Source organism: Microtus oregoni, unplaced genomic scaffold (genome assembly GCF_018167655.1).
Source record: "Microtus oregoni isolate MIOR12 unplaced genomic scaffold, Mior012 000025F_ref0000491, whole genome shotgun sequence".
Classification (NCBI taxonomy): Eukaryota; Metazoa; Chordata; class Mammalia; order Rodentia; family Cricetidae; genus Microtus; species Microtus oregoni.
In genome coordinates, this window is record NW_024543084.1 from 14130952 (window position 1) to 14144795 (window position 13844).

General features: G+C 48.3%; 1 protein-coding gene across 2 annotated transcripts in view; it reads left to right on the forward strand.

Moving 5' to 3' along the window:
* Positions 1 to 13844, forward strand: part of Lrrc8a (leucine rich repeat containing 8 VRAC subunit A) — a 30295-nt gene that overhangs the window by 9321 nt on the left and 7130 nt on the right. For both annotated transcript variants that reach the window (XM_041674217.1, XM_041674218.1), the window contains one exon: positions 11131 to 13283. In XM_041674217.1, the coding sequence (XP_041530151.1) occupies positions 11139 to 13283 (2145 nt within the window). In that variant the 5' untranslated portion in view covers positions 11131 to 11138. The remainder of the gene's footprint in view (positions 1 to 11130; positions 13284 to 13844) is intronic.

Below are 13844 nucleotides of genomic sequence, written 5' to 3' on the forward strand. Positions count from 1 at the left end.
AGGGCTGGCTTTCTGGGCCTTTCCTGGGTCCTAAAACCAACAAGCCACTCCACTCTCACCTAGACTGAAATAGCAGAACTATGGGAAGTTCTGTAGGGATGGCAGGTTGGCTTGTGGGCCCATGCTCTCTCACCTGTGCCAAGTTTTAAATAGATACAGCACGCTATCTTGTTTTTAGTTACCACCGTGGTGCTCTGGACAGCCATGGTCCTCCTCAGTTCCTGCAGTGGTGCTCTGGACAGCCGTGGTCCTCCTCAGTTCCTACAGTGGTGCTCTGGACAGCTGTAGTCCTCAGTTCCCACAGTGGTGCCTGGACAGCCGTGGTCCTCCTCAGTTCCCACAGTGGTGCTCTGGACAGCCGTGGTCCTCCTCAGTTCCCACAGTGGTGCTCTGGACAGCTGTAGTCCTCAGTTCCCACAGTGGTGCCTGGACAGCCGTGGTCCTCCTCAGTTCCCACAGTGGTGCTCTGGACAGCCGTGGTCCTCCTCAGTTCCCACAGTGGTGCTCTGGACAGCTGTAGTCCTCAGTTCCCACAGTGGTGCTCTGGACAGCCGTGGTCCTCCTCAGTTCCCACAGTGATGCTCTGGACAGCTGTAGTCCTCAGTTCCCACAGTGGTGCTCTGAATGTGTTCCCACCTTAGAGCTGAGACAGCAGAGGAGACATGGCTAAATGGCTCTCCCCTCTCCAAGTTCTTCCTGGCCTGTGTGTTGCCCCTTAGAGTGAGGGCTGCTGTGGCTGTGGTGTGTCACAGGGTGCTGGGGTGCAGGACTGACCTTTCCTCACTTGGTAGTATCCTATCCTTGTTAATTCAGTTATAGTCTCCAGCAGGCACCCAAGGCTAAAGGCAACTTGTTCCCAAGTGTGTGTCCTACTTAGAAATACAACATATTTAAATAGTAAGATATGAAAGAGAAAACCTTCCCCACCCTCTGACTTAAACTTATACATGCCATCATGAAGGTTTTTTGTTTTGTTTTAAACTGATGAACACTTTTCAAATAAGAACAGGTATGTGGTAGGTTGCCACACTCATGCAGGCAGCCCTATGCTCTTGAGTGGTTCTCAGTCTTCCTAATGCTATGACCCTTTAATACAGTTTTTCATGTGGTGACCCAACCATAAAATTATTCCATTGCTACTTCATAATTGTAGTTTTGCTACCGTTATAAACTGTAATATAAATACGATATGTGGACCCCTGGAAAAGGGTTGTTTGACCTCCAAAGGGGTTGTGACAGCCTGAGAACCCCTGCTTTAGTGGATCTTTTGAGTAAGGGTGCCTCTAAGCACCTGAACTCATTCCTCAGTTGCTGCATGGTGGAAGGAGAAAGCTGACTCCCTCGAGCTGTTCTCTGAGCTTCACTGCACTGGGTATGTGCTCTTGCATATGCGCAGCTGCACACACACATTCAATAAATGTAATTACTTAATTACAACAAGAAAGATTGGGCAACTCATTTTTGAGTCATCTTCTAGCTGCAGAGCTTTTTTTTAAAAATAAACTGTGTGCTCTCTCACTCTCTTAAACCCCCTCCCTCCCCCCCTCCCCCCTTTTAAGACTCTAAGACAGGATTTCTCTGTGTAGCCCTGACTACCCTGGAACTCACTCTGTAGACCAGGCTGGCTTTGAACTCACAGAGATCCACTTGCCTCTGCCTCCCTAATGCTGGGATTAAAGATGTGTTCCACCACCATCCTGCTAAATTCAGTCTTTCTCTCTTTTTCCAAGATAGGATTTTTTATGTAGCCTGGGCTGTCCTGAAACTCACTCTGTAGACCAGGGTGTCCTTGACGCAGAAATCTGCCTGCTTCTGCTTTCTAAAGGTGTGTGCCACCACACTTGCCTTTAAATAAATAAATAAATAAATTTGCTTGCTTATTTATTTAGTTAGTTTTTTTGAGACAGAGTTTCTCTGTGTAAAAGTCCTGGCTGTCTTGGAACTCTCTCTGTAGACCAGGCTGCCCTCAAACTCAGAGATCTGCCTGTCTCTGTCCTCCTGAGTGCTGAAATTAAAAAATTAAAGGTGTGTGCCACCACTGCTTGGCATAAACAAAAATTTTTTAAAGGCTTAAGAAAAGTAGAATGAAGGTGAGAAAGTACAAAAATAGAGAAGAGTAGGCTCATACTTTTTCTTTGTTTTTTCTGTTTTTCTTTTTTCAAAACAGGTTTGTGTGTTTGTGTGTGTGCGCGTGTGTGCATGTGTGTTTATTTGTGTAGTCCTTGGCTGTCCTGAAACTCAATCTGTAGGCTAAGCTAGCCTCAAACTTAGAGATTTACCTACCTCTTGCCTCCTGAGTGCTAGGATTAGAGACGTGTGCCAGCACCACGGAACTTTTTTTGTTTTTATTGTATGATGCATGTAACATAAAATCCTTGTTTTCACTCATTTGGGTATAGGCTGGTGGCTCAGGTCAGGGTGTTGGACAGGTGTGGTGTGGTGGTGGTGGTGGCTTAGGTCAGGGTGTTAGACAGGCAGGGTGGGGTGGTGGTGGCTCACGTCAGGGTGTTGGACAGGCGGGGTTGAGATGGTAGTGACTCAGGCCGGGTGTTGGACAGGCAGTGGTGTAGGCTGGTGGCTCATGTTGGATGTTGGACAGGCAGGGTGGGTGGTGGTGGCTGCATTCCTTTCTGTACCGTACTCATCACCTCTATCTCAGAAAAGTTCATCTTACAAACTGGAAACTGTCCCCAGTAGACACCCCTACTCCCTGGGAGACTCGTTTCTCTTTGAATTTGACCTCTTGGTACTGTTGTTGGCATCACCAAACAGCAATAATGCTGTCCTGACTGGATGCTTTTTGGGCTCACACCTCTCATGTCCTTGTCAGCAGGTTCTCTTTTAGGTTGGTATCTCTAGGGCATCATGTGGGTCATTGCACACGGGCTTGTGAAGAGGGAGCATTCCTGTTTCAGAGTTACAACACGTATGTTTGAGCTAAATGATGTGCGTGGGGCCACAAGATTGTTTCGTGCTAGAGATAATTTTTTTATCTCCCCCCTCCCCCGAGATAAATTTGAACTCATTTGTCTCCATCTGCCTGCCACCTAGGAGAGAGCAGTGGCTGTCTGGGTGACTTATTTTGATCCTTCTGCTCCCATGTGTAGCTTGTTTAGAATACATTCTGTGACTCTGAGGATGGGGCAGGATCTGGTATGGATGGGGCTGCCCTGAGTTAAGCTCAGGACAGTGTCCTTGGGCAGAGAGAGTCCAGGCTGGAAGGAGGGACTGTGTTCATCTCTGTGGTAACCTGCGCAGCAGCAGCTGCAGCCTGCTGGACCTTCACAGTGTGTGGATGGGGAGAGGACCAGCCTCCGGGGAGGCACCTTTCATAGAATGAAATAGCTTAGGCATGTAGGAAAGTGGCAAAAGTCAGTCTTCTTTGCCATGTGGGTCCTAGAGACTGACAGAAGGACAGATGGACAGAGCAGAAGAAAGTGCAGACAGATCTGGGAGCGTCAGCCATGACAGGGTTACCTCTGCAGCTCAAGGGAAAGAATGAGGCCAGAAATTATGTCAGCTTCAAGTTTCCCATGATTAGAGACTATCCCTTCCAACCACCAATAAATTTCAGTGAGTTAAAGACCTGAAGCAAGGGGCTGGAGAGATGGCTCAGAGGTTAAGAGTACAGGCTACTCTTTTTTTTTTTTTTTTTTGGTTTTTCGAGACAGGGTTTCTTTGTGGCTTTGGAGCCTGTCCTGGAACTAGCTCTGTAGACCAGGCTGGCCTCGAACTCACAGAGATCCGCTTGCCTCTGCCTCCTGAGTGCTGGGATTAAAGGCGTGCGCCACTATCGCCCGGCTCCACAGGCTACTCTTCCAGAGGACCTGGGTTCAGTCCCCAATAATCACATGGTGGCTCACAGTCAGCTGTAACAGGATCTGATTCTCTCTTCCGGTGTGCATGAAGACAGACCACTCATCTACATAAGATATGTGCATAAGTAAATCTTAAAAAGAAAGGAAGAAAGACTGAAGCAAACTTTGGAAATGCTGAGGGAGGCAGCTCAGCAGCAGGCTGCTCCCAAGCCCATGTGAGTGCTGGGTCCGACTCCCAGTACCGGAGACACAGTCTCCTCTTCTGCCTTCTTCCTCCTCCTCTCTCTCTGCAGTGGAATAAGAGTAGCCCCCATAGGCCTGGTGGTGATGGTGCATGCCTTAATCCCAGCACCTGGGAGGAAGAAGCAGGTGGATCTCTGAGTTCTGAGTTCAGTGCCAGTCTGTTCTACAGATTGAGTTCCAAGATAGTCAGGGCTACACAGAGAAATCCTGTCTTGAAAAACAAAAAAACAAACAGGTTACAACCCTGAGGAGTTCCAGTTAAGGAAGCAATAGTGTAATGCTAGCTGCGTGACCTCCAGAGAGACTCAACACCATGAACATCGGGCTCATGAAGATGGATAGACACAGTAGCTGCCAGTGTCTGGGGGACTGGAGGGGTTAGTGACTCATGATCAGAGTTTCTGTTTTGCAAGATGAAGAGGCTGTGCCAGCAGATGGTGGGGACAGCTGAGCCACTGCTCTACTACATCGCGCCACTGACCAGACACAGGCATGGGACAGTGGCTAATTTTGTGGTAGTTGTATCCTTTCACCTCCCAAAGCCAGCTGAGAGAAGCCATGGACACCACAGTGGATTCTGGGCTGGGCTCTATTGCCAGCCTCTGCATGGAGAGCTGCTTCCAGTGTGGGTGCTTACTCATCTGGCTCCCTGGGCGGCTGGAGGGTACTGCACCTCACCACACTCCCTTTAGCTCCAGTCCCTCCCTGAGGCAGGAAGTAGGAGGGGCTACCCCTTGCTGGCCCTACCCAAGCCACATCCACCTGAAACTGCTTGCCTACCACACCCAGGTCCACACCCAGCCTGGCCCACTCCCACCCTGTCTCTTTTTAAGAGTGCTGTGGGTATGGACTGCTTTGCATACATCTGGCCTGGCCCAGAGGGATAGGGTGGTAGCTGATCATGCCAGCTCAAACTGCAGAAGTAATAGGACTGCCTGTAGGAAGTAACCCTCTACTCAGGTCACCGTCACCAGGCCGAGGCCTCCTCCAGGCTCTAGTTCTGTGATTAGCCTACACTCTAGCCTAAGGTGGGGGGCACTTTGGATGTGTTCTTAACCCTACAGGACCTAGCCAAGGGATGAATTGAATCCAGGATGTGCTTTGAGATGGGGGCAGGGGCAGGTGGATGAGCATGAATTGGATTGGGGTGTCTCCTTCCTCAGGCAGCTTGCTGGTCTGACCTCTCAGGGCCTAGGCTGCCTCACCTACATCTGGAACCTTACTGCTACCTTGCTGGGCAACACAGGTGAGCTTGTCTTTCATAAGAAGCCTGGATATTCCCTATGAACTGACAGGCCCAACTTCTTTATCAGAAATCAAAGGAAGTATTATGGAATGGAAACCACAGCCAGAAGCTGCTCCTACCCCAAATGGCTGACTCTCTGTCTCCTGGATGAGTGGCACAGGGTGCATCACTCCCTCAAGCCTTCAGTCTTTACCCCTCCCCTTCTCTAATCTTCTGCTGTCCTGGATGAGGCTGTGGAGCCAGGAAAGGTACCCTGTGTGGTTCCCAGCTGGAGGTCAGCAGTGTGATTCAGCCAGCCCTCCCCAGCCTACTCCCTGCCCTTCTCTCCCAGGAGTGTGGGTGGTGTACAAAGCCAGCTGGTCATTAGAGGGCTAGGGCCTTCCTGTGGGATAGGCACTCGTCCTGGCCCAAGAGTCTAGGCCTCACCAGGAGAACGTCTTGGGGTGGCTGCCGGTATTGTCTGCTGGCCCTGAGGTGACCTAAACAATGGGAACCCGGTGGGGGGGGGCATGACTGGACACCTTTGAAGGTTTATTCAACACCATGTGTGTCAGGCACTTTCTGTATGTGGGGCCCTAGGCAAGAGGAGAGCAAGTTCCATAGAGCCATGAAGCCTAAGCTCAGCCAGGAGAAATGGCCTATGTTGTGCTTGGTAAAAAAAAAAAAAAAAAAAAAAAAAAACTCCACTGGGCTGATGTTTACCTCCTAGAAAATCTACTTTCCCCATCAGTGGAATGGGCTAAAGAGGACAGGGTGGAGAGATTCCACCAGAGCCCATGTGGGAGGAACCTTCTTTGTACTGTAGCTATTGCTACCTCTACTAAGGGCCCCAATGCCTTCATCCTCAGATGCCCTCAAAAGATTGGTGGGGAGCACTTGGCATTTGTGGAGAGGATTCAGCAGATTGAAGGATTTGTTACGGCTGTCATGATCAGCATCAGTATGAAAATACAGTAGTTTGGATTCCTCCCCAGGGTGTCTCACTATTCCGAGAGAATGAGACCAACCTAACGGTATTTAAAATTGGTGTGAGGTCTAGATTCAAAGATCAAGAAAATATGGTGTTAAGTAAAAGCACAATTTTTTAAAAATAATTTTTAGCCGGGCGGTGGTGGTGCACGCCTTTAATCCCAGCACTCGGGAGGCAGAGGCAGGCGGATCTCTGGGAGTTCGAGGCCAGCCTGGTCTACAAGAGCTAGTTCCGGGACAGGCACCAAAGCTACAAAGAAACCCTGTCTCGAAAAACAAAAACAAAAACAAAAAAATTATTATATTTTTTAAAAAAAAATACCAATCCAAGTTCCCACTCCTTCCCTCTTCCCATTCCGTCCACACACCCTCCCACACCACCCCCATCCAATCCTCAGAGAGGGTCAAGCACATTGCTTTGTGGAAGGTCCAAGGCCCTCCCTACTACATCTAGGCTGAGTAAGGTATACATCCAAAGAGAACAGGATCCCAAAAAGCCAGTACAAGCAGTAGGGATAAATCCTGGTGCCACTGCCAGTGGCCTCTCAGTCTGCCCCAGACATGCAACCCACACTCAGAGGGACTAGTTTGGTCCTATGCTTGTATCTTCCCAGTCTAGCTAGAATTGGTGAGCTCCCATTAGCTCAGGTAGACTGTTTCATTGGGTGTCCCCATCATGGTCTTGACCTCTTTGCTCATATTCTCACTCCTCTCACTCTTCAACTGGACTTTGGAAGCTCAGTCCAGTCTCCGATGTGAGTTTCTGCCTCTGTTTCCATCAGTTGCTGGAAGGTTCAAAGGTGACATTTAAGATATTCATCAGTCTGACTACAGGGCAAGGCCAGTTAGAGTACCCTCTCCTCTATTGCTTAGGATCTTAGCTGGGGTCATCCTTGTGGATTCCTGGGACTTTCTCTAGAGCCAGGTTTCTGCTAACCCTATAATGGCTCCCTCAAGATACCTCTTTCCTTGCTCTCATCTCTGTTTTTCCTCCATCTCGACTATCCCTTTTCCTCAACCCTCCCCTTCTCCCCTCCTCTTTCTTTTCCATCCTCCCTTCTCCCTCCCCCCACCCGTATGCTCCCAATTTTATCAGGCGATCTTGACTGTTTCCAATTCCCAGGTGGATCTATGTATGTTTTTCTTTGGCTTCACCTAATTAGCTTCTCTAGGATCATGAACTATATATAGGCTCAATGTCCTTTGTTTATATGAGTGAGTGCATACCATGTTCATCTTTTTGGGTATGGGTTACTTAACTCAGGATAATGTTTTCTAATTCTATCCATTTGCGTGCAAAATTCAAGATGTCATTGTTTTTTTACCCCTGAGTAGTACTCTAATGTGTAAATGTGCCACATTTTCTTTATCCATTCTTCAGTTGAGGGGCATTTAGGTTGTTTCTAGGTTTTGGCTATTACATATGCTATGAACATAGTTGAACAAATGCTTTTGTAGTATGATTGAGCAATTTTGGGTATATGCCCAAGAATTGTATTGCTGGATCCTGAGGTAGGTTGATTCCCAATTTTTTGAGAAACCACCATACTGATTTCCAAAGTGGTTGTACAAGTTTGCATCGAACCAGCGATGAGTGTTCCCCTTACTCCACATCCTCTCCAGCATAAGCTTTCATTGGTGCTTTTGATTTTAGCCATTCTGACAGGTGTAATATGGTATCTTAGAGTTGCTTTTTATTTGCATTGCCCTGATGGCTATGAATGTTGAACATTTCCTTAAGTATCTTTTGGTCATTTGAGATTCTTCTGTTGAGAATTCTCTGTTTAGTTCTAGACCCCATTTTTTAATTGGGTTGTTTAGAATTTTAATGTCTAATTTCTTGAGTTCTTTATATATTTTGGAGATCAGTCCTTTGTCTGATGTGGGGTTTGTGAAGATCTTTTCCCATTCAGTAGGCTGCCTTTTTGTCTTATTGACTGTGTCCTTTGCTTTGCAGAAGCTTCTCAGTTTCAGGAGGTTCCATTTATTTATTATTGCTCTCAGTGTCTGTGCTACTGGGGTTATATTTAGGAAGTGGTCTCCCGTGCCCATGCATTGCAGGCTACTTCCCACTTTCTCTTCTATCAGGTTCAGTGTAATCGGATTTATATTGAGGTCTTTAATCCATTTGGACATGAGTTTTGTGCATGGGGATAGATATGAATCTATTTTCATTCTTCTACATGTTAACATAAACACAACCATAAATATTTATTTATTATGTGTACAATATTCTGTCTGTGTGTATGTCTGCAGACCAGAAGAGGGCACCAGACTTCATTACAGATGGTTGTGAGCCACCATGTGGTTGCCGGGAATTGAACTCAGGACCTTTGGAAGAGCAGGCAATGCTCTTAACCGCTGAGCCATCTCTCCAGCCCCAATAAATAAATATTTAACATCTAGTTATGCTAGCACCATTTGTTGAAGATACTTTCTTTTTTCCATTGTATAATTTTAGCTTCTTTGTCAAAAATCAGGGGTTCATAGGTGTGTGTATTAATATCTGCATCTTCAATTCAATTCCATTGGTCAACGTCTCTGTTTTTATGCCAATACCAAGCTGTTTTCTTTTTTTTTTTGTTTGTTTGTTTTTTGTTTTTTGGTTTTTCGAGACAGGGTTTCTCTGTGGTTTTGGAGCCTGTCCTGGAACTAACTCTTGTAGACCAGGCTGGTCTCGAACTCACAGAGATCCGCCTGCCTCTGCCTCCCAAGTGCTGGGATTAAAGGCGTGCACCACCACCACCCGGCTCAGCTTTGCTATTTTTTTTAAGACTTATTTATTTTAGGGGGCTGGAGAGATGGCTCAGTGTTTAAGAGCTGGGATTAAAGGCGTGCGCCACCACTGCCCGGCCCAAGCTGTTTTCATTACTGTAGCTCTGTAATAGAGCTTGATGTCAGGGATGGTGATGCCTCCGGAAGCTCCTTTATTGTACAGGATTGTTTTGGCTATCCTGGGTTTTTTGTTTTTCCATATGAAGTTGATTATTGTTCTTTTGAGGTCTATGAAGAATTGTGTTGGCATTTTGATGGGGATTCATTGAATCTATAGATTGCTTTTGGTAGGATTGCCATTTTTCTTATGTTGATCCTACCTATCCAAGAGCATAAGAGATCTTTCCATTTTCTGGTATCTTCTTCGGTTTCTTTCTTCAAAGACTTAAAGTTCTTGTCAAATAGGCCTTTCACTTCTTTGGTTAGTGTTACTCTGAGCTATTTTATGTTGTTTGTGGCTATGGTGAAAGGTGATGTTTCTCTGATTTCCCTCTCAGCTTCTTTATCATTTGTGTACAGGAGGACTGCTGATTGTAAAAGCACAATTTTACTTTTTTAAAATGTGGGTGGTGGTATAGCTCTTGAATATCATGCAGGAAGTTGTGGGTTTGGTCCTTTACAACTCATACCCTGGGTGTGGTGGCTTAGGGAGTAGACAGGATCAGAAATTCAAGGTCACCATTGGCTATATACTGGGTGAGCCTGAGGCCAGCGTAAGACCACGTCTTACACAAATCCAAACCAGAAGTCGGGGGAGTTATCAGTCTCAGTATGTGCACTGAGTACAGTCCCGGTAGCCGAGAGAGCAGGGCTTTTTCTTCCCATCTCGTGCTTTTTATATTTTTTCTGATGCTCCCTAGTGAACTTCCAGGGGTAGATACTTCCTTTGTCCCGCTCATTACAGTTTTGTAGACCAGAGTAAGATCAGCCTCCTTGCCAAGGACTTCCCTTCCAGCCATGTTTGTGGCACAGGCTGGGTCTCCCTAAAGCAGTTTCTGGTCCAGCATTTCCCAACAGACTAACCGCTTGAGTCAGAGAAACCATTGTTAGAGTCTCAGGCTGCCTGAATCTGACCAGATGGAGCTCTCAGGGAGACCTCCTTTCACCTGCTGTTTACAGCTCCCATCCCCACACCACAGATTATCCACAGGAAGTTACAACCTCCCACGTTTATGCCCCCTCCAGAGTCCCTCACTAGACCCACTATCTGTCCACACAGTCCTGTCTACACCTGCTGTGTACAAACTTGTTGATATGTCTTGGTTCTTTTGTTTCAAGACAGTCCCACTGTGTAGCCCTGGCTGGCCTAGGACTCACTATGTAGACCAGGCTGGTCTCACTCACAGAGATTTGCCTGCTTTGGAATTAAGGATATATACCACCACACCTGGCTACATTTACAGATTTTTAAGCTTCAAGGTTTGTTTTACAAGACTGAGTTCTTGTGGGTTGGAGTAGGTAAGAATGCTGGCTGCAGTTGGGTAGGTGGTGGCCGTGGCACATGCCTTAAATCACAGCACTGATCCAAGTGGTCTACAGGACAGCCAAGATGTTACACAGAGAAACCCTGTCTTGAAAAACAAGAAAACAGCCTCCTCCATCACCCGCCCCACATGCACAAATGAATGAATTCTTGGTAAGCTTCCTCTGCTGTCCTCACTGCAGAAATTCCTCTAGATCATTTTTTAAAGATTTATTTATTTATTATGTATACAGGGTTCTGTCTGCATGTATAGCTTCAGACCAGAAGAGGATGCCAGATCTCATTACAGATGGCTGTGAGCCACCATGTGGGTGCAGGAAATTGAACTCAGGTCCTCTGGAAGAACAGCCAGTGCTCTCAACCACTGAACCATCTCTCCAGCCTTGAGTTTGTTCTGTTTTGACAGGATTTCTCTGTGTAGCCCTGGCTGGCCTTGAACTCAGAGATCCTCCTGCTTCTGCTTCTCAAATGCTGGGATTAAAGATGTGTGCAGCCACCACTGAGCTCCAGTGGTGGACTATTTATATTCCTCCTTCCTCCCTGGGGTTCAGAATCGTGACTCTGCCTTGTGCTAACTCCTTACGGGTCCCTTTCAGGTTAAACCATGATCCCGGTGACAGAGCTCCGCTACTTTGCGGACACGCAGCCAGCTTACCGGATCCTGAAGCCATGGTGGGATGTGTTTACTGACTACATCTCCATCGTCATGCTGATGATTGCTGTCTTTGGGGGGACGCTGCAAGTCACCCAGGATAAAATGATCTGCCTACCTTGTAAGTGGGTCACCAAAGACTCCTGCAACGACTCCTTTCGAGGCTGGGCGGAGCCCACTTACCCCAACTCCACAGTCGCACCAACTCCCGACACAGGCCCTACAGGGATCAAGTACGACTTAGACCGCCACCAGTACAACTACGTGGATGCTGTGTGCTATGAGAACCGTCTACACTGGTTTGCCAAGTACTTCCCCTACCTCGTGCTCCTGCACACCCTCATCTTCCTGGCCTGTAGCAACTTCTGGTTCAAGTTTCCACGCACCAGTTCAAAGTTGGAGCACTTTGTGTCTATCCTGCTAAAGTGCTTTGATTCGCCGTGGACCACAAGGGCCCTGTCAGAGACGGTGGTGGAGGAGAGTGACCCCAAGCCTGCATTCAGCAAGATGAATGGCTCCATGGACAAGAAGTCATCCACAGTCAGTGAGGACGTGGAGGCCACTGTGCCCATGCTGCAGAGGACCAAGTCACGGATTGAGCAGGGCATCGTGGACCGATCAGAGACAGGAGTGCTGGACAAGAAGGAAGGGGAGCAGGCAAAGGCACTGTTTGAGAAGGTGAAGAAGTTTCGGACCCACGTGGAGGAGGGGGACATCGTATACCGCCTCTATATGCGGCAGACCATCATCAAGGTGATCAAGTTCATCCTCATCATCTGCTACACTGTCTACTATGTGCACAATATCAAGTTCGATGTGGACTGCACTGTGGACATTGAGAGCCTGACCGGTTACCGCACCTACCGGTGTGCCCACCCTCTGGCCACACTCTTCAAGATCTTGGCATCCTTCTACATCAGCCTGGTCATTTTCTATGGTCTCATCTGCATGTACACACTGTGGTGGATGTTGCGGCGCTCCCTCAAGAAGTACTCGTTTGAGTCCATTCGAGAGGAGAGCAGCTACAGCGACATCCCAGATGTCAAGAACGACTTTGCTTTCATGCTGCACCTCATTGACCAATACGACCCTCTCTACTCAAAGCGCTTTGCTGTCTTCCTGTCTGAAGTGAGTGAGAACAAGCTGCGGCAGCTTAACCTCAACAACGAGTGGACGCTGGAGAAGCTGCGCCAGCGGCTCACCAAAAACGCCCAGGACAAGCTGGAGCTACACCTGTTCATGCTCAGTGGCATTCCTGACACCGTGTTTGACCTGGTTGAGCTAGAGGTCCTGAAGCTGGAACTGATCCCTGATGTGACCATCCCACCCAGCATTGCCCAGCTAACGGGCCTTAAGGAACTGTGGCTGTACCACACAGCAGCCAAGATCGAGGCTCCTGCTCTGGCCTTCCTGCGTGAGAACCTCCGGGCACTGCACATCAAGTTCACCGACATCAAGGAGATCCCACTGTGGATCTACAGCCTGAAGACACTGGAGGAGCTGCACTTGACGGGCAACCTGAGTGCAGAGAACAACCGCTACATTGTCATTGATGGGCTTCGGGAGCTCAAGCGCCTCAAGGTGCTGCGGCTCAAAAGCAACCTGAGCAAGCTACCACAGGTGGTCACGGATGTGGGCGTGCACCTGCAGAAGCTTTCCATCAACAACGAGGGCACCAAGCTCATTGTCCTCAACAGCCTCAAAAAGATGGTGAACCTGACGGAGCTGGAACTGATCCGCTGTGACCTGGAACGCATCCCTCACTCCATCTTCAGCCTCCACAACCTGCAGGAGATTGACCTAAAGGACAACAACCTCAAGACCATTGAGGAGATCATTAGCTTCCAGCATCTGCACCGCCTCACCTGCCTTAAGCTGTGGTACAACCACATCGCCTACATCCCCATCCAGATCGGCAACCTCACCAACCTCGAGCGCCTCTACCTGAATCGCAACAAGATCGAGAAGATTCCTACCCAGCTCTTCTACTGCCGCAAGCTGCGCTACCTGGACCTCAGCCACAACAACCTGACCTTCCTTCCTGCTGACATCGGCCTCCTGCAGAACCTCCAGAACCTGGCTGTCACGGCCAATAGGGTGAGTGGCCTGCCACAGGGTGACCAGCTAGGTGCTCAGAGAACTAGTATCTCAGGGCAGTCGATGCTTCTGGGGTTGAGGTCCTCACTTGTTTCTAGAAACACAGGTGCTTGTTCAGGAGCCAGACTCCCAGGCCTCATTGAAGATCTGCTAAATCAGAATCTCAGGCTAGGACTCTATCCTTGTCATATAAGCTTAGAGTTCTGCCCCGATGGTGGTGTGGTCAGGTAGGGCCTGAGTTTCAGGGGTGTGTACAACATAGGAATCCCAAGACCAAGGTTTTCTTGGAGTGGGATGGTGGGAGGTAGGTCTTAACCTGGAGTTTGTGGTATCTGTTTCCCTCAGCTTGACTCCAAGATTTTGTGGCTAGGGGCCAGCCTGGGTTCCCTCCGTGGGTGGCTTTGCTGGCTGAGGCGAAGCCAATGTCTCTAGCTCCAACGTTACTCATGTCCTTCTCCTCTCTGCATTTGGGTGGTGGAGGGAAAAGTTGGGGTTAGGTGGAACAGCTTGTCCCCTACCTGCTTTTCTAGAGAAGAAAGTGTGCAAACCACTGGGGCCTAG